Source organism: Stegastes partitus, unplaced genomic scaffold (genome assembly GCF_000690725.1).
Source record: "Stegastes partitus isolate 25-593 unplaced genomic scaffold, Stegastes_partitus-1.0.2 Scaffold14, whole genome shotgun sequence".
Lineage (NCBI taxonomy): Eukaryota > Metazoa > Chordata > Actinopteri > Pomacentridae > Stegastes > Stegastes partitus.
The window spans coordinates 1,339,778-1,363,582 of record NW_007577745.1 but is presented as its reverse complement, the minus strand read 5'-3'; the positions used below and the strand labels follow the sequence as shown (position 1 = coordinate 1,363,582).

Below are 23,805 nucleotides of genomic sequence, written 5' to 3'. Positions count from 1 at the left end.
TCATTCAAGAGGTTCCTGCACTGCGGTACAGCAATGCCAACAGTCTCCAGCCATACATGTAAGTACAGTTGAGTCCTATTGTTGCTGCTTACAGGCTGCTGTGCTGATGTTTATTTAATCATTAGGGATGATGCTTCCTCTCTTACAGCTTCATTTGTCCTTTGAAATAAAAATGCTGGTTCACCTGCACATCCATAACCTGTGTCCAGGACTCCAGCAGGGCCACAAAAGCAGAAACCTGAAGTCTCTTTCTTCTTGTTTGTGAAGCATCAATCATTCCTCCTGCTGACATGCAGTCTTTATCCCAGCCTGTATTTGTTTGCATGCATCGTGTCTCTATAATTTACATGATTATGATCAGTCCTGGCTCCGGGGATGGTCTGCGCAGCATTCCACACTCTCTCAGACTCTGTTTGTTTTTAAACCCCTCAAAGCGAAGAGTCTGTCAATTATAACAGTTATTTCATATCCCAAAATAACAAATATGGAGCCGGAGTGATGTGAGAGGAGTTCCTGTGCTGTTACCTGGTGCTAACAATGAGGGCTTTCATATGCAGCTATGTGTACAGCTGGAGGTGATGGTGATTACGGCTGTTTATGAGATGAGCAGCTGGATGTTGTCTTAAGATTCCTGCTGATCTCCACATGCCAAGCCTTCCTGCCTGTCCTTGGAGAGCTACGCTGCTCTTTGTTCCTCTTGCTGTTTTTTGATTCCTGTGTGTGGAGCAGGTCTGCTGGTTCCCCCAGACAGACTGTAAGGAGGTAAAAACCCTGGAGCTGAAGGCTCACCGTGTTTCAGCTCAATTAGAACATGTTAACAGCCTGCCTGTCATTCAGTCTCATATATACACGTGAAAATCAGAATCAGAAACAGATTTATTGTCAGGTACAGTTTACACAATACGAGGACTTTGTTCTGTGGGTTGGTGCAACAATAAATATAGAATAAAATCATGTAACTGAAGGTCTGATGTGAGAATTGTGGCACATTTTTTCTGCAGTGACGTGTACAACAGAGGTTTCCCTTCATTTTTTCCCCTTTTGTTTTCCAGCTAATGTGGCTCCTGTCTGGAACATTGTGATCTTTCCTGGTGTGGTTATGATTTTTTTTGTTGAGGGGGGGTGGAAAATTCTTGCCACTTTCAGGTAACCCATTTCAGATGCATATTGTGCTCAAGCTGAAGTACAGGCAGTATCTTGCAGCTCAGCATTCTGAAAGATGATGTACGAGGAATTCCCCTTAAGTCTTTAAAAAATACCAAAAACCAGACATCATGAGCCGCCTCACACCTCAGCACAGGTAATGCCCTCACAGGCATTACGTCGCTGAGACTGGAACACGTCTCACGCGTGCTTTGTTCATCTATCTTCACTGCAGCGTTACTTTAAGCGCTCATAAATTGCCCCGCTGCCACCTGTACATCTGTAAAAACACTGCAGAACACTCTGACATGTTAAGTATTATTACTGCTGTTTTGGTTGCAGGCCCAATGTGTGCGTGGAGAGGGAGGTGACGCTGGTCGCCCAGAGGCAGCCCTGTGTGCAGGCCTTCACACGCATGGTTAAAGTGTGGAAGCAGGGCTGTGTGGGCCAGTCGTGGTGCATGGGATACGAGAGGAGGTGAGTAATGTCGCTCATTTGTAGCCTGTCTTCGCCGCCCTCTCAGAGCTCAGAGCCTCTGACTCCTACACAAACACTCCCAACCTCACCTGCAGGGAACGCAGCGCTCTGCTGATGAAGCTCCGGCTCCAGCACGCCATTAATTAATGGTTTTGTGCTGCCTCCGTGACTCACGCAACCAGAAGAATTTATCCAAAAGGCCACAGTCCTTTATTAAGCCCCATCTGCAAACAGAGTGTGACAGGATGCAAGATGTGCTTCCTGATCTCCTTCTTCCTCTTCCCCTCTTCATCTGCCTCACTGCTGCTCAGTAATCACAGCCTTTAAGCTGCCATACGGGTAAATGCAAGGTGTCGACCCGCTTCACGGGGTTAACACACATCCAACATTCCTTTGAAGGAGAGTCCCAGAGCCAACGTTTCAGCCTTTAGCTCTTGCAGGAGCTGCTGGCTGTGCTGCTGCTGCTGACGCTGGCTTTCTCCACGTTGTTCACCGTGTTACAGAGTCAAAGGTTGCTTTGAAGGCAGCCAAGGCCACAATTACTCGCTGTAAACAAAACGTGTTTCCACAATGCTTAATAGCTGAGGAGCAATGAGAGGTGTCCCAAAGTACAGGGATGGGCCCGGTTCTCTGAAGTCGGGCCTGACAGTCTCACACTTAAAGACGGGGTCTTGAAAACCTGGGAAAGTTTGGTTCAAAGACTGCGAGCTGTTTGTTCAGATCACACGCTTCCCACATGAAACATTAAAGATTATTACTGAATATTAGGCCAGATTCTCCGAGTACGAGCGCTCACAGCTGCCAGGGAACGTTCCCACAACGCTGGCTAAAATTACCCACAAATGCTTTTTAAAGAAGCGTTTTAATCAAATGTTCAGAAAAAGTTTTAAGACTGTTTTCATCTCCATGAATGTTCTTATAAAGTTAATATAATGTTTTAGTGTCAACACTGAGAGGCTGTTGTGAGAAACACAGATGATGTTTATAAAAACAGAGGAGGAACGTTCTCACACCAACATCCAACGTTCAGGGTTTCTGTTGAATAACGTTCTTTATATTAAACAGAATGTGTTTATAACGTTCCTGTAACGTGCCACATTAAAGGATGTTCTCAATGCAGCCTTCAGAAAACGTTTCAAGACGTTATCGAGATGGCAGAACGTTGTTTATAAAACGTTCCTGTAACGGATATATTTACAAAAGTGCAACAGGTAATGTTGTGCGGACGTTTTGGGGATGTTGTTGAGGGAACATGATAACAGCGCCGTTAGCGTTCAGAGCTAGCGTTAGCGTTCAGAGCTAGCGTTAGCCCTGACCCTGACCCCAGCAGTGACACCGTTCATGATCCTGCCTTGAGGAAGAACATTCTAGGAACTAAACAAAAACGTCCCACTGAAAACACAAGCAGAACTTGGTAGAACTTTCTCAGAATGTTTTTCAAACAAAGAAGATCTATCTGGGAACGTTTTCACTACGTTGTCAGTAATGTTAATGTAATGAGTATTTAAAACAAACAAACATCCGCTGCAGCTCTTCCTAGTTTTTCCTTTGCGATGTCTCGTCTCTGCCATTTTAACAGGTTTGACTAAAGTGTTGAACTGCTGTTTGTGTCGCTGACAGGACGGCGTACTACACGGCGTACCGACAGGTGTACCGGCAGGACTATCAGACCGTGTACAAGTGCTGCCCTGGATGGTCTCAGCTGAACGGGGAGGCGGGCTGTCTCTATCGTAAGTACCTTCAGCTTTCACCCCTAAAACCATCGTTCTTCATCGATTGTGACCGTCGTGTAGAAAGCAGGTGTATTTACTAAAAGGCAATAAGTCCTGAGCCAGCAGGAGGACTTCAAACGTCACCTCACTGCTGGCACTGAATGAAAGCGTTGGAGACAAAGGTCAGAAGGTGAAGAGGTGCTCGGCCCACACAGCCTCCTGAGCAGATGTTATCAGTCGGCGCCGTGCCCACAGCGCCTGAGCTGCTCCGACCGGGTTCAGATGTGTGTGCTGGGAACAAAAAGAGCTCAAGTGCTGAAAGAGTTTAAGTGTTGACATTTGCTCTCCAATCGGATTTGCGTTGTCGTGTCTTGTTCAGCACTCAGCAAAAAACATCAACCATCTGAGAGGTCATGACTGTAGTGTCGCTTCAGACGGCCCGGCTGCCTCGGCTGGTCTGGATCTGTGCTGAACAGAGCGCAGTGAGGCCCAAACGCTCGAGCTGTGGCCCCACGTCTACACCTTGGCTCACATCCACTGGGTCTCATTCAGATGTGTGCCGTGACAGTCGGGTCACAGAACGGCATTATGGACTCGGAAGCAGACGAGCATGTCCAGCGTCGACCTCCACCAATCAGAGTCAGGGCCGCCCAGACGGTACCACGGTGGAGAGACCGCCTGCTCATCTGGACACGAGGAACAAAGAAGTACAGAAATGAATCTCCCCGCCGGGTCCATGTATGGAGAAGTGGTTCTGTTGGTCACACTGAGGCTGCCAGCAGCTCATCTCCTTGTGGATAAGCTTAACCTCACAGCGCTGAGACCCAGAAGCCTCCTTTGATGGGATTTTACAGCCAGTGATCCAGATCGCATAGCCTGCATACCATAGACGAAGCCCTGGCAGAGCCTTCCTGTAAACAGTTTGTCCCTGTCCGGTGCACTGACACGAAGATTCCCACTTCTGGTTCCACCTTCCCAGCTGGAACCGACCCGTACGCCTGAAGCCCAGCCCTCACACATCCAGCAGGCACGGTGCTCTGTGGGACAGGCCTGTGGTGGGAAGTGGATGGACGGGGAATGGGAGAAGATCTCCTGGATGCTCCTGTCATCAGTGTCTTATTATGGCCTCTGTGCCCTCTTCAAAGGCCTCTTTGTTTCCAGGGAGAAGGTTACAGGATTAAATTATACAAGCAAGCTTTACAATGCTGCTCCACCAGCAGCCTGGTTTGTTTTAAAACACTCAGAAAGAAGAAGTCTTAAAGAGACATTTCTCCCTCCTCAGGACTGCCCGGTGCCTCCCGTCCTCCAGCCAGGAGGGAGGAGGGCTGCTCCTCCTCACAATGGCTGCTCTCTTCAGCATGAGGCAGCCTTTTATCTCTGTAACCAAAGACGTGGCAGCACTTTGAGATGGGACAAACTAATCACCCTTTTCTCTGAGCCATTGAACCAGGATAAAAGGAAGCTCACACCACAATCCTCCCACTCCTGCACACTTTGCTGCGAGCTATCTGCACTGTACCTCCGTCAGCACAATGCAATCTGTGTGGCTGTTTTCAACATCACCTCCAACATCCAGAGAGGGAAAATCTGCTCTGCAAAACGTACAGCTTTAGCAAATCCTCTGCAAAACCCCAAATGAGAGAAAGATGGGAATGCTTTGTGCTGAGATAGTGATTTAGTGTCTGAGGTTTCTTTATGGTCCTTGTTGTCTCCTGTTGGTGTGTCTGCGTGTGTGTTCCCAATAAACCAGCCAGTCAGTGTGAGGTAATTAGGCTAATGACCTCTGCTTATTGCAGGCAGTTGAGCAGAACTGGGGGTCTAATCATGTGCTACATCTACTAGTTGAGCGGTTTGTTTTGCCCTTTCATTACAGTTCACCTGAGTTTCTGCTCTCCTGCTGCATCCGTCGCTCACACGCAGGTCGACCTCCTCTTATGCTCTCAGTTGTTGTGAGCTGCAGCTTTCTTTGCTTAGCGTAATTAGCCACATGTTTGGAGAAAGCATTCACCACAGCGCAGCAAACGTCTGCTTGTTTTCACGTTTCTATTCTGCTAGTTGGACCCCCTCCCTCTGGTTTTCCATATCTGTCAGCTTCAGGCTCCCATCATCTCATTCTGAAGGTTTATGTGTTTTCCATACTCACATAGCGTCGATGCACAAATCTTGAGCAGATATCTGAGATGTGGAGTTTAAGTTGAGGATGTTTTCCAGTTCTGTTGCATAAAGAACGCACAACAGGAGTCAGTCTGAATGAATGAACCGTTTTGTGCTCGTTTTCTGCAAACGCTCTGCTGAAGATTTGCCCATCTATTAGTTTTATCTCCAAAAGTCAGCCGGGCGGAGTTTGGAGGCAGAATGTGTGGTTTGAGAAATGTGCAGCTGAGGTGACTTTTGTGTGTTTTGAAAAGCCTCCAATGTGCTCCGTGTCTATCTGGTTGTGCTGCGGGTGAAGAGCTCTTGACTTTGCGATGGCGACTTCCTCCACTTCAGCGTTTGAAGGACCTCTCAATCAGTGAGTTAAACCTTTTACTGAGCTGCAGCCACCGGACGGGTGAGGACGGACGGGGTTAGCCGGCGGTGGAAACCAGCAGCTATGCTGATTGACGGCAACAATAAGCTTTGTGACGGGGCTGAGGAGCAGGGACAATGGCTTCTGCAGTTTGTCGTCCTCGTTAACTGCTGAATAGGAACTGGCCCCCTTTTGTGGTGGGACTGGCGAAGGTAGCTACATGTGAAATGGGCCCCGTAGGCAGAAAAAAGGAAGTGGTCCCCTGTCTATCCATGGGTGGTCTTTGTGTGTGTGTGAGTGTGTCATGGAACACAGCAACAACTATGTCAGCGGTCACGGGGACGCTTTGTGCATAGCTGAACACAAATAGACACAGAAGGACACGCATGCAGAGAACAGAGCAAAAACAAGCTGCAGGTTTCATGGTAGGTTACGCAACAACACAGTGGTGGAGTTTAGCTGGTTTGGGTCGTGGAATACTGCCTCTGGTTCCGGTCCGTTTGATCTAATGAGCAGCAGCGGTAGCGAGGTCAGCAGAAAACTCCAACAAATGAAACCTGTCGCATGTGTCTGAGATCACATCTGGAGTCCTCACAGAAGAAGCAATGCTGGAGTATCGTGAGTCAGTGGCTCAGGAGTTTAACTGGTAAAGTCCTGTTAGATGCTTTAGTGTCAGCCTGTTTGTTTAATGCAATCAGTGACACATTAGAAGAATATCAGCAAGCTGCTGACATGAGGAAGGAAAGCTGTTCTGGAGAGACGGACACGACTGGTTTAGCTTCAGATGGTTGAGTTTAGAAACTAAAGAGGACGGAGGCTGTAGAAGGAGCTCCCCTGACTTTGTGTTTTAGCTGAAAGCAGTACGGGACAGGAAACCCTGTCCATGGAGTTCACTGGTGTTATACACACAACATGTCCAGTTTGGTCCTGGTTCTGTGTGTGCTGCTGTCATGTCAGAACATTTATGGCAGTAAAGTGTTAGTCAGGACGTGAGCCAAATACTTGCCACGCTACATCATGACAGATGTGTTTTTAAGTAATGTTTTTGCTTTATTATGTGGCTGAAAGCCAAAGTTCTCATTAAACCTCATGGAGACAAGTGCATCTCTTCTCAGGGATTTGTGTAGCTCAGACATGCAGTCTGATGTGGCCACAGCGAGCGCCCAGATATTCTAATTGTAGGCTCCAGCACACTGAAACATTTTCTGTTCGGCAGTATTGTGCCTGCTCTGTCACATCGACCCAGTGTCTCACTCAGATGGTATTTAAAGTGTTTCAAAGAAGCCCGTCAGAGATCATCTGACATGGCCAGCCCTGGTTTTCACAGGAGCTCTTTGAAATGACACATTCCTCTGCAAAGCAAAACATGATTTGTTGCCTCAAAATACAGTGCTTGGCTCTGCGCGTACCAATTATGGCACCAAACGGAGCGCTGAGCCGGGCCTTTGTGTCTGTGATCGCCCCAAACGGGGTCTCCCTCTGGGTCGCTCTCTGGGGGTTAAACGGGCCGACGGCGCCTAAACAAACAGCGGCTCTTCTGTGTTGACGTGGTCATCCCCTTCAGGGTGACACCTGCCCGTGGTTCTCAGCTTCTCTGAGCCCTGCTCGTCCGTCTCTTCTCTTTGTGGAAGCTGCTAATCCGCTCAGAGAAGGTGTCTTTGTAACGGAGTGGAGGCGTCGCAGCAACAGATGAGAGTGGGTTTTGTGCCACGCTGCATGCCACATTAAGGAATTATTTCAGGGAAGATTAAGCAGCGTAAGGGGCTCAGGAAGGGGGCTGCCCAAAAATGCCCTGGTCAGCTGCCAACAATCCTGCGTCTCACATCTCTGAAGGGGGAATGTACATTCTGTTGTTGTCGCTTAGTCATGCTACTCTGAAGTGACTCTGGGAGACATCTGACCTTCTGCTTTGTTGCTTCCTTCATTTACAGCCTTTTTTCCAGCTCTCTTTAGGAATGTCTCATTAGTGCGATCTCTCACAGCTGGTGGTAATGTCACTGCTCTGTACGATCTGGATCGGGCTGAAACGGTGCAATTAAAGCTGACCACGGAGCAATGTTGGTCTGGTTTTTCAGCTCATCTGTCATCTGTTACTTTCACCACACCAGAAGCCTCCCTCACATTAGACAGAGTAATCACAGGACTGGGGTGGATCTGGTTCTGTGCCGTGGCGTCCTGAGGAACTGGAAGTCATCACGGGGAGATTAGCGGCGGCGAGCTGCTATTCTGGTTGGAATAGAGTTTCACTGGTTTCACAAATTGGGCAAAGTGTTGAATTCTGAGCAGCTGAGCACAACATAGATGTGCTTCACGTGTTTAGTGAGGCAGTGGTGTTTGCATGGAGGAGATGCTGATGTCTTGTTGGGGTTGTGTGTTTTATAGACTACAGTACATGTGTGTGTGTGTGGCTCACACACTGCAGACGCTCTGGATGGTCCAAGTGCTGAGCAGGTGTCTGAGGACGGAGCCAGACGACATGCGGATGTTTAGGCTGAGTGCTGCTCTCTGCAGAGCCTCTGAGAGACGTGCATGAAATTACTGCAGCTCATCTGTGATTACTGGAGGAACCACTTACACACATTCAGCTCCTTTGTCTGGAGATGTTGTTATTCCCTCAGGGCAGCGCTGACATGGTACAGCTGAAGCCTGCTCGCAGAAAGACTTAAGCCAGCTCATGTTTTCACACCCTGAAGCATCTCCTCACTTCCTTTGCCTTTTTATGGTGCATCTGTTCAAACTATGTAGAGTAGGGCTGCCACTGATGGTGTTGGTTTTACTTTTATGAGTTATTTCATATACAAATGATTAACCTCTAAAATGTCTCCAAACGGAGGGAAATGCCAAAATCCCCCCAAACCCAAAAACATGTGTTCAGTTGGACTTTTTTGGCAGAAGTTTGTAAAACAGCAGAAACCTGCAAAGCTTTGAATGTTCAGCGTTTCCCCCCCAGTCAACATTTAAACTCGAGCGACGCTCTGCTACCAAACCAGATTATTTAAAACTTGGTGGGGCATGGGCAAAGGAAGAACACGTTTAGTTTGGGACCGCTTTCATTAAAACTGCAGCTCGGGGCACTGGCTGTGGTGGGGATGTGCTCTCCCAGCAGCTGTCTAGCTTTATGCTGACTGTTAATCAACTAATTGTTTCAAGGTATTTCTAATAGTCTTGTCCATTCAGACCACGTGGAAGCCCCCCGGCTTGGAAACATGAAGCCAGCGTGGGCGGCTCCATGAGTGACCGCTTGACCCCCGTGTCAAAAGCCCGGCTTTAAAGCAGAAATAAACACGCTTACAGCCTGGTACAGAAGCACGTCTGAGCTCTTTGCTAATGTCTCTTTTTATGACACTGTGCAGGGGATGAATTTTCATATAACTCAGACGATAAGTTCTGCATAACTCAGAGTGTAACCACATGACAGGTGGGTACCATCCAGAACCACGGGCCAGAGATGTTTACATGGTCGGCCTCAGCTCCTCTCACATGCCTCCTCTTTGCTCTTTTTTCTGGTTAGCGGGACTTTGGAGGAGTCAGGCACGGCCATGACGGCACCACCAGAGTCACCACACTGACCTTCAAAACCACTGGTCAGGAAACCTGTGGGTGATGTCACCAGGTTTCTATGCTGTCTATGATTTAGGCCCTAATTAGCCCACAAGAGAGAAGACTTCATACTGCAAGGCAGAGTAAAAATACAAATACATAAACCATCAGTCAATACGACAGCTGGAAACTAGACAAGGTAGAAACCTGCTGATGGGATGCAGGAGAAGCTCCTGGAGGTGTCTGGTAGCTGTAATGAGCACGCTGAGACCATCACTGTGTCCATGTCGGGCCAACAAACGGCATCAACCAGCACCTGGAGTGACGACGGGTCACGCTGCATCTGGTCGGACTTGATGGACAGAAAGGCAGGTCTGGGAGATGATGCTACATTCATCAGACTTTAAGACGATCTGACTGGCATTTCTACTCTGCTTGTGATCAGCTGGACTGTTTGTCTGACTCCCAGTGTCCACATGCTGCAGGAGAAGCAGTGATGGACCTCCGTCCTCTGGTCCTGTCATCCTCTGCTCAGGACAGTCCTGCCTTAGACAGCCGTGCTTTACTGCAGAGACGTTAGCCTCAAACTGCATCAGATCAGCAGAGAGACGGCGACACGTGCACTGTACGTGCACACACACAGTTCTGGGTTGAAGCTGTCGTGATTAATGTGAGTGTTGTTTGAGTTGGTGGAATGTGATGGTACACTTCTGAGGTAGACTCTGAGCTACCTAGTGGCCCTGGCTGTTTGTACGTCCCAGATTCTTTGGATTTCACGTCTTAACTAGCGTGAGCAGTTTGACTCATGAGGATTTATGGACGCAGGGCCGCCGGCTCCAGGAGATGGATGAGCACCACCCGCCCCGTGGCTCTCTGACTTTTGCCTTTGACTCACTCAGGGGCATCTGTACGATCAGTTCAGGTAATCGGGGCGTCCCCACAGCTCACCTAGCTGAGCGGTGACCCATAAACAGGGCTGTGGTTCCCCGACACAGCGATCCTGGGCTCAGCTCCTGCTCACCACCCTTTGCTGCAGGTCTCCCCGTTCCTCTGTCTCCTTTCCTGTCTGTCTCTGCTGCTCGAAAACAAAGGCAAAAAACCTATTAACAAAAAAAAGTTCAGGGAATCAAGGCCCTTCTCAGGTAACGCTCTCTGACTTTTCCCTTTGACTCACCCAGGTGCATCTGTACGATCAGTTTATGACACTGATCAGGAGTTCAGGTAATCGGGGCCCTTCTCAGGTAACGCTCTGTGACTTTCCACGGGGAACAGGGCAGTTCCCATAAGAGTCAGACAAGCTGTTGCTGCCGATCTCGTATCACTGATTCTGAGAAAACATAGTTAGAAATGTTCTTTCACTTGGCCAGAAGCCTGCTCCTCCTCTCAAAGCCAAGTGGAGGATTCCTCCTTCATTGGTTCGTGTGAACGGAGGAGAATCACGGTTCCTCTTTAGACAGGAGCGAGCAGGCCGGTGACGAGTGTGTGATAGAACCAGGTCAGTGTTTGACACCACAGATGTAGACGTCTGTTGACAACAGCCAGGTGTGTCTGCGTCACTCACCTGCTCCCTCTGTCTCTCCTTACCTGTCCACGTGGACCATGCAGCGGTGTGCAGCTACGGCGTGTGCTTCAACGGGGGCCAGTGTCGGGACGGCTCCACCCAGCTGTGTGACTGTCCTGCCGGGTTCAACGGGCCCAGCTGCCAGTACGGTGAGTAGGAGCGTCCTGGTTCTGTTTGACTTTAAAATGTGTTGTTTGTTTTTACTCAGTGCAGTCGTGTAGGAACAGAACATTCTGGTTTTTGTTCTTATAATAGTAATAATGGGATTTTTGTCACTTTGCAAACTTGTACAAAGTTTTTTTTCTTAACATTTGAATCATTCCCATTTCCTAGAATTGTCACTGGATGCAGTAAATAGTTTGAGAAATAACTACAGTAGAAGCAGGAGTCATGAGAAGTGTTCCCAGACAGACTGAAGCTGGTCAGCAGCCTGCAGTTTGATTAAAAACACCGTTCTGGCTCTTTGCTGGAGCTCATGGTTCTGATCCGTTACAGCCAGCTCTCCTGCTGAAGTGACAGCCTTTGTCTGCACTGAGTGAGAATCTCCTCACATCAGCAGTTGGCCTTTTCACCACAAGCCCAAGTGTTTTATCAGCAACTCCATTGTTGAATTTGAGCTGTTGAAGTAAAACAGTAGAGGATTCTGTTGTTGTTCAGATATCACCACACGACAGGAAATTCCTTTCAGCGTCAGGTTTGTACCAGAGTCCTCCATGTCTCCGCTGAAGGAGGTCCTCCCAGATGTTGTTGCATGTTCCTGCTGTGGGGACAGTCGGCTGTCAGGGTCTCTGAGATCTGACCCGACCCGACGCTCTCTGGCCGGCGTACAGGAGCCTCCACGTGCATCTCCTACTCACTACCTCCTCAATCAGCACATGATTGTGTCAGAAGGTCTCTAGCCTGTTTCCTGACACCTCTCAGGACTTCCTTCGTGGCTGTTATAAGACTTCTGATCAAGCTTTGGGAGCTGCAGCTCTGACAGCTCCTCCATACGTCCAGAGCTAAGCTGACCTGGCTTACTTCTCATTACTTCACGCTTGAATGAAAGACTTAATCGTCGGGACACAGATGCCCAGTGAGGTGCTGCCCAGCACGGCTTTAGTCCACTAAGTCCCTCAACGAGCCGGTCCTGATGGGCTTAATGGAGGTCTTTGAGGAGATTGAAGCCACCTGTAGAACATGAGGCCTGGTGATCGGTCTTCATGCAGAAACAACAGAGTAGGTTGACTGAAAGCTGAGCACATAAACACAGTGAGGAGCAGAATAGACCTGCCAAGCTGCTGATTCTGTTTTCATGCACTCCCAGTGGATGAAGTTCTGGGTCTGAATCACACGTATTAGCTTTTATGTGTTCTGTGGAAGATCTGCCTTCTGTGGTCTCATCAGATCAGAGCATGTCCTCCTGACACATGGTGATGAAGGGATGGTGGCCTTCAGCCGTTACTCCTCACAGGAAGAATCCATGTGAAGATGTGAGAATGACGGTGACCCTCTGCCAGACTGAAGCCATGAAGCTGTGGTCAGGAGGGTTTCTGATTGGTTGCTGAGTAGACCAGGACCAAACACCGGGACACAGAAGTAGAACATATCCTTCATTCAGCTGAAGTCCAGGTTTTCTGTTTCTGAATCCAAAGCCTCCTCTGAGATGCCAGAACATTTACACCTCCTGTGTTCCAGAAGTCCAACCAAGTGAAGCCACTTGTCTCCCTGCACGTCAGAGGATGTGCAGCATTGTCAGAACCCACATGGTTCTGCTCATTATTTATGTGCTCATTTAAACACATGAAATAAAACATAAACACTGGCTGGAGGTCAGTCTGACACATTCTGTAGTGTTTCCAGTAGAGCAGGAGGATCTGGGTCCTGATGGGAGAGTTCAGGCCGACCACGGGGCTGCTGGGGGATCAGATCAGACAGCAGTCATATGAATCACTCATTAGACCTGTAGCTTCATTACCTGCTGGGAGGAGCTTAAAACAAGAAGGGGAAGAGCTGCAGGAGGAGGACTCTTTTGTTTTGTGTGTTTTCCAGACTGTTGCCTGAATCCAGACCACGTTTCTAATGATGCCAACGTACACATACAGTGGGTATAAAAACTGAGCTTTTGCTGCTGTCCAGTGTTGAATTGTGGCAAAATGTCTTTTTTTTCAGGAATTTACCAAAAGGCCCTCTCATGTCCAAGTGAAGCAGATTTCTCCAAATAATGCGACTGAATGAAAACATAAAACATGAAATGAGGCTTTGCGTTTGTATTTCAGGTCAGAGTTTAGCAGAAACCCTTTGGCCACAGTCACAGCAGTGAGTGGACGGTCTCAGTCAGGCCTGCACATCAGGGAGCTACAGCTTCATCCCATTCTTATCTGCAAAACCCCTCAAACCCCGTCATGAACAGACCTCCTGAAGTCCAGCCACAGATTCTCAGTTAGACTGAGGTCTGGGCTCTGACTCGGCCTTTCCACAGCATTCAGCTCTGACTGTATGCTTCAGGTCGTTGTCTTGCTGAAGTCACGTGTTTGATGATGTCTAGTCTGAAGGCCACAGAGCTCGCTTTCAGTCTCATCAGACCAAAGAACCTTCCTCCAGTTATCTTCAGAGGTTCTGAAATGCCTTCTGGTAAACTCTAGCTGAGATTTCATCTTCGTTCAGCAGTGGCTTCCTCTCTGTCAATCTCACATTATCACATCAAATCAAACTTTATTTATAAAGCACTTTTCATATACAACGACTTAAATTAACATTAAGCTTTGAGGAGTCGTAGGAGTCTCATGGCCTCCTCACTAGTCTCCTTCTGGTACCTCCTTCAGAGGAGTCGTAGGACTCTCGTGGCCTCCTCACTAGTCTCCTTCTAGTGACTCCTTCAGAGGAGTCGTAGGAGTCTCGTGGCCTCCTCTCTAGTCTCCTTCTAGTGACTCCTTCAGAGGAGTTGTAGGACTCTCGTGGCCTCCTCTCTAGTCTCTTCTCTTTGTGAGGACGGCCTGTTCCAGCAGATTTACACGTGAACCATATTTCTTACGTTTCTCAGTGATGGATGCGACTGAACTCCAAAGAACTTTCAGTGACCTGGAACTTTTCTTGACTTTTCCCTGAGTTATGTTTGTTAAAAACTTTTTCTTGGAGTTGTTTGTGTTTTTTTCTGTCGTCCCGGTGTAGCTATGATCCAGGAGTTCTGATCCAGCAGTGACAGAACCTCCAGATGCACATAGCTTTATACTACAGTTACTTGAGACACATTCACTGACCTCAGATCAGATGATCTCCATTTCACTGAGTGCGTGACTTCGAGCACCAACCGGCTGCACCTGCATCGAATTAGCTGAATGACTGTAAAGGGGCTAAATCACTTATAACGCACGTTATCTTTTTTAATTAATTGACCGAACCTCGTAGAAATCTGTTTTCACTTTTACATGAAAGAGTAGTTTTTGTAAATTCTTGTCAAAAAGCCAAATTGAATTGATTTAATGTTGGGAAGCAATAAAATGAGAAAACGTCTGTTTTTATGGGTCCGTCAGCGCCGTGTGCTGATGCTGTTGTGGCTCTAACACGCTTTGCTACACGGTCGTGTCGTGGAGGTTTTTGATCCATCATGTTGGTGCTGTGAGGCCCGTCCTGCTACGCTCGGCCTTCAGCCGGCCTCTGAGGGAGGCTGTTTGGTATCACTGCTGCCATCATCTCCCCCTTCGCTTCCTTCACACTCAGACCCACCAGCATTGTTCTCGTTGTGAATGATAGCTGTCACCAGCGAGCACCTCGGGGCCCTTGCTGGGGGAGACTTATGCAAAGCAGCCTCCACACCCCGATCCTCCTGCTATTGGAGGCTATCAGCCCGTGAACTCTGTGGCAGTTATATTGCTCTGTGACTGGCAGTGAATGGGCCGCTGGATGAAGGGTGCGGGGCTGTCGGCGAGTCCGTCTGACCGGGGGCAACACTTTGGTCGATGGGAGTCGGACACGGCAGGAACACGCTCACGGCCGTCACGTTTTGTGTCCTACATGTGCCAGATACAGGTCATGTCAGAGTACAGGGCCGGGGGCAGAGGGAAGGGCTGCAGGCCGGGTCCAGAGCGTCTCATTGGACAAAGAGCAATAACATGCCTCTAATGAATGACTCTGTTCACTGAGTGACACTCCTGATATACTGCCGAGACGCTTTAGTGCCGTGCTCACACCGTTTTGTTGTAAGTCTTGTCACATTCTTGAGGTCGGGCTGAACAACGCTGACAGCTGTATGGATGTGACGACGCTTTCACACAAGCTGCTGCTACAATAGAGTCTCTGCTGCGGTCCGCACGCTTCCCACAACTGTCAGCCGCCGCCTCTCCTCTGTCGTCGTGTTTACACAGAATCTGAAGCCACGGCGACCACGGAGCTGCACTTCACTCAGAGCTTCACTCATCATTTAATCACTTGAGACGGTTCTGAGCTGCATTCCTGTCCAATCACACGATGCTATCTCCCTGGAGCACCCTTCATGTGGTTTGTCGTGTTTGTGTTCAGCGACTGAAGTGTGTTTACGTCGTTCAAAGGGGCCAATTAGTCCCCGACTCTCAATAGTTGTCTGAAGCCGTCATCTGTTTTGCTTTTTAGTAGCGCTGTGCCTCGGTTATGTATGAGACAGTAATTACTATTTTTTTGTTTTGTGCCTTAACTCTGTGGTGAAGCGAGAGCTGGAGGCTCTTCCAGTCCTTTCATAGGAGCTAAATCACTTCCAGTGGGTCACCAGTCCCTCCTTCAGACTTTCCAAGCCCTGATACCATCATGCAGCGTGATGGATGAGCTCATTCAAAGGTTGCTTAATTAGACACGACTGATGGAAAGTTCTGCAGGGAAGTCGTTGTGTCACATTTTGGTTCAAACATGGCAAAATTCTAACTGATGCACAGAAAAGACTGATTAAGATGCAAGAGTGCTGAATGTTTTACTGTTTGTCACTAGTTTGAAGTGGAAAAGCTGATGTCACAGTTAGACCTGGAACCGACACCAGCACAATGGATCTGACATGAAAGCATGAAGGCTTCTGTCAGCACTCTGGTGAGGATCCTTTGCATTCAGTGACTGAAGTCTGGAGCCCATGGCCTTCACCAACGACTGGCTTCACCTCCTTTATGATGATTTGTCAGGATCTTACTGCAGCTCTTTTCATTTGCTGCTGGTTCACGGCTCTTCCTGCCTTTGGTTTTGTCTTCATTTAATGAAATGCACGTCCAGTCGGGTCGGAACCGGGTACCTCACTCATTGTGGTATGTTCCACTTCTTTACCTTTGAAAACTTGAGCAGTATGTTCTCGTCTGTCCGTGCTGTGTAATCCTGACAGTACATCCATGTACAGTTCATCTGGTGCTCCGGCCTTCTGTCACATCATCAGTTTACACCAGTGACACAGGAAGTCCTCGTGTCATCACGCTGCCTCCACCTCGTCTGTTTGCTTCAGATCATTCTTCATTCTCTTCTTCTTCCCGTCACTCTGGTACCAGTTGATCTTAGAGTCATTTGGTAAAGTCTACTCTGGCCTTTTTACTTCTTGAGGCTGATGAACGGTTTGCAGCTCGTGGTGAATCCTCAGACAGACACACCTTCCTGGAGAACGTCCTGTATTTGGCTGGATACTGTAAAGTAGTTTTTCTTTACTGTTGAACGGATCCTGTGATCATCCACCATTGTTTTGGGTTTTTTCTGAGTACGTCCAGGCCTTTTTATTGATGTTGCTAAGCCTTTTATGTTCATGCTGCCTCTGTCTCTCTGATGGATTAGTTGAGTTGTTGCAGGCTGAGGATGGTCTGTTTCACTTGAGCTCCTCTGAGTTTGTGCTACGGGTTCATCGCACCGCTTTAAAAAACACATGCCACAATTTGAGTCAACTCCAGACTTTTTACTTGCTTAAATGGTGAAGAAACAACAAGCGAAGAGCTCACACCTGTCCATGAAACACCTTCATGAGTCAATTGTCCAATTACTCTCGGTTCCTTGAAAACAAGGGAAGACAGCTGTCATTGCAAATTACAAACTGTAAATGGAATTTGGGTGTGAGTACCTTTAAACTAAAGCAGAGAAGCTGCACTTTAAGCCTGTATTTATTCAACAACTGTAACTTCAGTAGTTTTTGGTAAACTGCAAAAATAGCAAAATTGTGTCCAAGTGCAGATATAGACTTAGTTATATGTATGTCCATGCTCTAACCAGAGCGTTACATTAGTTTGACTGTTGTCATTACACACACACACACACACACACACACACACACACACACACACACACACACACACACAATGTTGCCTCAAAAACCAGATTTAAAGGTATACTGCAGAAGTTATGTACCTGGCACTGATCGACTTGATGGGGATGGTGTGAACTTGTTTGGTAATGACTCAGTGTTCACTTACATGTGAAACTCTCCGTGCTAGCTGTCAGCTCTGAGCTTTGTCTCTGTTTATTTGTGGCAGTTATTTACTCACAGATAGTTCAGTGTTTCCTCTTCATTCATTTAGGAGCAGCGGGCTGCCACTCCGAAATCCAGCCGCTGCTCCTTCAAATTTCTTTTTATTTTTCTTTCTTCTTTTTTTTTTATTGTTGCAAATACACCACCGCTGCATGTCTCCACCTTCACAGCAGAGTCCTGTACTGGGTCTGTGCTCACAACTACTACAGTAAACTACAGATATCTATCTTGTTCAGTACCTGCTCTTTATATACTTTATTTATCCCAGACCTGGGAAACTATTTGAAACAACAGCATCCAAAATCACAGAAAGAAGTACAGAAAATAACAATAATTAATAATCTGCATTCAGAGTCCGGAGTGAGTTCATTCAGCCGTGTCTCCGTGAACAACATGAGGTTGTGCTCGCGATGCTCCCGCTGCAGCGGCTCAGCGCTGTTAGCTGTTAGCTGTTAGCTCTTCTGGGCCGTTAGGGAGAGACCTCACGTATCCCATGATGATGGACGGATGGACGGCTTGTAGCGTCTCCTCTCCTCCCGACGCTTCACTCCTGTCCTGCATCCCCTCTTCCTCCAGCTCAGCGGGGATGTCCGGTCTCTCCCCAGACGGTGGCCCGGCCTGGCTCAGCACCAACAGCTGTTCACCAACGTAAACCAACAGAGCCACGGCTCAACGGCTCAAAGGCTCACCAGACGTGGACCCTAAAAACTGTCAAAAAAAAGAGCAAATAACAGACCAACAAAAACGCCATCTGCATCTCTGTGTGAAATTAAAATACAAAAAAGATCAAAGAAAAATCAAATAATGATAATAATAATTATATTATTATGATATATTATTATGATATATTATTATTATGATTATGATTATTATTACTATTATTTTTATTTTTATTATTATTATTATTATTAATAACAGTAATCATAATAATAATAATTATTATTATTACTGGCGAACTGTATTAAGGCAAACTACAGATAACTATCTTGTTCAGTCTCTACTCTTTGGTGGTTAATATGACGTCAGTTACTCGCGACCACTAAGGTAATCTACAGATAACTATCTTGTTCAGTCTCTACTCTTTGGGAGGTTAATAAGGCCTTAATTACTGGGGAGCGCGGCCTTGAACGTGACGTCCAGCACCAGGCTCCGGGTCAGTCAGAGGAGGGTCGTCCTGGAGAACAGGGCAGCGACTCAGCGGAGGAAAGGTAGACTTATTAGCTTAAGGTAACTCAGAATAGATTTTACAAGTTAAATAGACATTAGCTAAACATTGATGACCAGCTAACGTTACGTAACACATCGGTATGTTAAGTTAATTGGACCCGGGGCCAACTCAGTGTGGCTAACGTGAGTAAAGTGACTGATAACATGAAGCTAACAGCTAGACGCCATGATGGACCTGCTGATGCATCTTCAGATGAACCTGTTCACATATTTCTCTGAGAAGAGAAAGACACCTGATGGAGATGACGCTAGCCAGGTAGCATTAGCCTTTTACTGACTCATAAACGATGATGTTTAGGTAAATAATAGTGATCACACTGTGATCAGATGTGATGTGAGTGTAAATGATGTAACGTTAATGTTGAACATATCAGACCAGTAACATCAGACAGGGAGGAGCAGAGGAGCAAAGTGGAGGAGCAGGAGAGAGATGAGAGCAGAGGAGGAGAACCTGAAGGGGAGCTCAGGCTCCAGGATGGGACCCTACATGGGCTGAAAGAACCAGCCGGTTCCCCTCATGGCTCCACCACACTGATGATGGGGAGAGTCCATGAAGCTTTTTCTGTTCTTATGTTTTTTTGCATAATATACACGTTAATGTTTCTGTTAAATTAAATAATACACAAACTCAGTGTATTTCTATTGTTGGAGCAGTGATCCATAATGCTGCTGCACTCTGTCCTGGTAGGAAGGTTCTGATCCAGGCTGCAGGGGATCAGCTGCAGCCTGGATGCTGCTGAGCCTCTCACAGAATCTCCCTCCAACAGCCTCAGAGCTCTTCTATAGAAAACCCAGAAACATTCATGGTTCTGAGCCTGGTTCTGCTACAGCCCCATCAAGACATTATTATTTATTGTTTTTATTTTGATTCATTTAATTAGATTTTATTTTATTTTTAAATTTACATTAAGCCTTTAAAAAGCCATTTTCAGCTGGACATTTAATTAATAGGTTGTAGAAGTAAAACCTGCAGTCAGAGCCTGCTGCCCCCTGCTGGACAACATCCTGGAGGAAACGCTGTAGTTGCATAGAAATATCTAAAGTTTGAAACCAGGTTTCCATGAACTTGAAGATCAGTAACTCCAGCTTCGTAGTGATTTTATTTGCTTCCATTAGATGAACAGCTACTGTGCTGATGTAACGCTGGACTGGCTCCACGTCTGGTCTCTGTTTCTGAGCTCCTGTTAAGTTCCTCGTCTTGTCTTGTCTGTATCCAGTGGGATTTAGTCACTTGTCTACTGATGTACTCTGAATCCAGCCTGTCATCAGTAGACGAGTGGATCAGCAGCTGCAGACCTCTGGCAGGGCAGATGTCTTCATACCAGCTGACATCTGGGCCGGGCCTCAGACAGGGAGGCTGGCAGCAGACGCTCAGTGTTATGTCAGACTTTACGTCTTGGTGCCAGAATGTTGGGGCGTCGTCTGAAGCTGCCTCTGGTGTCGTCCTGTCAGGTGGAAGGTAAAACAGAAGTTATCTGAAGTCCTACAGCTGATGGAGCCTTTGAAGAGCTCCTGGACAGGAATATGAGGAGCTGCTGGTTTCTGAGTTAAATCTGTGATAGCACAGAGAAAGGCCTGATGGGTCGCTCGCTCCTTCCCACAGCTTCGGGTTTATTAGACTCTGGTTTGCTGATCCCAGACTATGAGATGCTTCACTGAAACATCTCGTTCTCTGTTACAGTAATTCTGGCTGCCTTCTTCTTCTTCTTCTTCTTTCTTTTTTCTTTCTTTTGATTTCTGAAGCATAAGCTCATATCTTGGCTCCGTTTGAGCCACTGCGATGCCAGGAGCACCAGCCTGCTCTAGACATCACTCAGGATGGATCCAGTCCTGATTACTATCATCATCATCATCATCATCATCATCATCATCATGACTGTGAGGCTGCAGGCGTGTTGTCTGAGTCACACGTGTGCTGAGCTTCCAGTCATTCCAAGTGACTGACGTTCTTCCTCCCAGCTTAGGCTGGAGTTAAATAAAGCTCCTAAGTCAGAGTAGTTCCTCCGTCTGTAGCGTTGGTATGGAGCAGAGCGAGTGCTCCTCATGCTTCACTGGAAGTCAGATGTTTAGTTTGAAAGCGTTGCTCCAGAGGTTCGAGCTGTGCAGCGTCTCTTATCTTTAACTTCCTGCTGGACACGTCTGTGGACGTAGGGATGCTTGCTTTTACTCATTTAAATACTTATTTAAACAAAACTAAATTAAAGCCAAGAAACTTTGTTAATCATCAAATAAAGAAATAAGAAGTCACTTCTCAGTTCTGTTGGTACATTTTTAAGGCAGCAGAACATGTGATCCATGTGGTCGTCCTAACGCCGCCTCGTGAGGCCGGACGCTTGTTAGCGTGTTGTGAAGGTCAGAGCAGCAGCCCCGGAGCTACTGTGGGAATTCATCGGCTTGTTAAAGGTCAGGACTCGTATACAAGCCCTGGTTTACACCGACTGGGACCGGGTCATCTGGTCCAGGAGCTGAATGTAGAGAGTGGTCCTGCAGTGTGGACAAAGACAGAAGAAGAAGAAGCTCAGCAGGATGTGGGCTCGTGTCTCCTGTGTTCTGCTGATGACGTTTTACTGCAGCAGAGACAACTGGGTTTACATCATAACAGGTTATCATAGCGTTCACATCGTCCTTGTTGGTTCTGACCGTCTGTCTGGATCAGGACACTATGTGCTCTTGTTTATCTTCAGATGGAGGAGATGTGGTTCAGATGGTGTTCTCTCTTTGCAGGAGCTTTGTTCCTCCCTGATCGCGGTCCTACTCTGCAGTTACTTAGTGTTCAGAGGTGGGTTTTCCTCAGAACAACAGTCCAGACCCGTCCTGACCTGCCTGCTCTCACCTCCTCACACGGCTGGAGGCTCAGTCCATCAGCCTAAAGCCACCACGGGGGGGAACTCTCCAACAGAGTGCATCTCTGTGTCCTGACAGACACGTTCAGATATTTTGTTTTTCCGTTTTAATTGTTTGTCATGCGCCCAGGATTTATTTCTGCTTAGTCATGCTAACCGCTGCTGCGCATTAAGGCCAAATGTGTCCAGAAGTGTGGGCGGTTCCTGCCCGCCACATGTCACATCCAGCTGAGACGCTCGTGGCTGAAGGTCTCTGAGTGTTTCTGGTCTTTAGAAGACTGACGGAGTTGTTTTCTGTCTGCACGAGGCAGTGATGTCGTGTTCGTCCTGCAGACTGGAAGCCCAGCAGGTTTATTCTACTTGCAGCTTGTTGAGCTGATTACAGGACGTCTGTAGGATCAGAGGTGGACCCGCACTGGGACCAGGTCTGAGTCCTCACAGCAGCTCACTGTGTTTGAAATGAAGCCATTCAGAGGCTGATGGAGGAGAGCAGCAGTGACACAGCTCGTGTTGTAAAGAGAACCTCCCTCTATGGACGCTGGAAATGCTTCACAGGCGACCTGCTGTGGTCCTGACTGAGGAGACCAGTCAGTAGGACTCCAGTAGATGTAACGTGTATCTGCTGCATCGTGTCCGGGACACTGAGGAATGTACTGACTGCTGTCGGCGTGCCGGCCGTGAGACCCTCCATGTAAAAATAAATCCCTGAATTCTGAGTCCCGTTGGTGGTTTTTAGTTGGGATCAAGACAAACATTTGAAAACCTCCATGCTGAGCACTTCAGAGAGCCGTAGCCCTGAAGCGAGACCCACTCGTGCTCCGTGGTCTGGAGACGCTTCACCACCGATTTAAGACGTGATCCTGCTGTTTGATTGTGGCTGATAGCGTCGGTCGGCCTCCTCTGGCTCAGGAGCAGAGCGAGTTGTTGGCCGACTGTCAGCCAGGAAAGTGGAGCAACAGGAATCTGTTCATGGTGGGGTAAGAAGAAGGTGAGATTTACCCCGATGCCCCGGACGCTGACAGGTACAGGGCTGGACGTCTGACAGCTGGATGCACTGGAGGTTGATCACAAGCGGAGGCCAGGAGCAGAAGCTGGCTGGCTTTGTTCAGAGACCTGCCCGTCGCTCACACACTGAGCGTCCACTTCATTCAGTATGAAGGACTGTAAAGCAGTGAGACGTCCAGCTGCAGCCGTGATTGGTCCATCCTGGTCAGGAGGTCAGGAGGCGGCGGGCATCAGGGCTGGAGGTTACATAACGGTGTGTAGTGACGACCACGTTGGTTTTATCTGCTCAGAACGGAGCCATTAAACTTTCAGAGCATTCTGAAGTCGGAGAGAAAAGCAGTAAAAGTCAAACGTCTGATAACGGCGCCGTAAACGTCTGGCCAATCAGACGCAGAGTAAATCATCCTCAGGCTTCCTCTGTGGAGCTGAAAACAGGCAGACCTTCTGGACTCAGACAGAACTACAGCGTCTTTGCTTCTAAATACAAGCATGAGGTGGAAGAACGGCGCTGATCCGGGAGCAGCTCAGGGGCTGACGTCATCTTATTGAGGCTCAGGACCTTTTTTGGTTGCAGTACAAACCCAGTTTAAACGGACCATTCAGGTTCTGTGGTGGGTTTGTGTCTTTGCCCATGTGAAGGTTTAATCTGCTCTCTGGCTATTGTTGGTGGCCATCATGGCGAGACGTCCAGAGACGCTGAGAGCAGCAGAAGCTCCCGACACACATCACACATTCTTCACCTCTTTGTCCTGACCGCCTTTGTTTCAGGCCTTCTTTATTCCTTTACATCCTTCTCATCCCCCTCTCTGCTCTTTATACTCTCCTCTCGTAAACTCAACAACAGCTTCGCCTTTCTGGGAAAAGTAAACTGTTGTCAGGCTGCAGCTCGCCATCGGGTCCAGGATTGATTAGTCTGTCGGTGATGTTCAGAATAATGGCTTCGTCATGCGGTCGGTAAAATGTACAAACAAGTGTGTGAAATGTCCCTTTAATAATCCTTGACCCTTTCCAGTCTGAGCTACCTGGAAGCTGTGATGATATGAAGCAGAGAGAAGCTGTGAATCCTTGTATCTGAGAACTGAAGCCAGAAAATGAGCAGAAGGTTCTCTGCAGGTTTCTTGTTGTCTTTTACCGTCACTGTCACTGAGGAGGAGCCTGTGTTCATCTGACGCTGAGGAATCAGTCAGAGGAAGAAGACCAGAAGCTCTGATGATGCACCCAGGGCAGCATGTAGGTTAATTAAAACATCCTGAGGACTGACGAGCGTCTCACGGCTGCTCAGGCCTCACTGATACTCAGGATGTCTTTTATTAAGGAGCATTCAGTGTGAACTTATTTACAAAAACCCCCCA

The 23,805-nt window shown here is 47.8% G+C and overlaps 1 protein-coding gene across 1 annotated transcript in view; it reads left to right on the top strand.

The window, feature by feature from the left end:
* Nucleotides 1-1,224: 1,224 nt before the first annotated feature.
* megf6b (multiple EGF-like-domains 6b) overlaps nt 1,225-23,805 on the top strand; it is a 60,341-nt gene continuing 37,760 nt past the window's right edge. Inside the window, exons 1-3 of the mRNA XM_008289814.1 lie at nt 1,225-1,300; nt 1,486-1,620; nt 3,241-3,350. Coding sequence (XP_008288036.1) covers nt 1,275-1,300; nt 1,486-1,620; nt 3,241-3,350 — 271 coding nt within the window. The 5' untranslated portion in view covers nt 1,225-1,274. The remainder of the gene's footprint in view (nt 1,301-1,485; nt 1,621-3,240; nt 3,351-23,805) is intronic.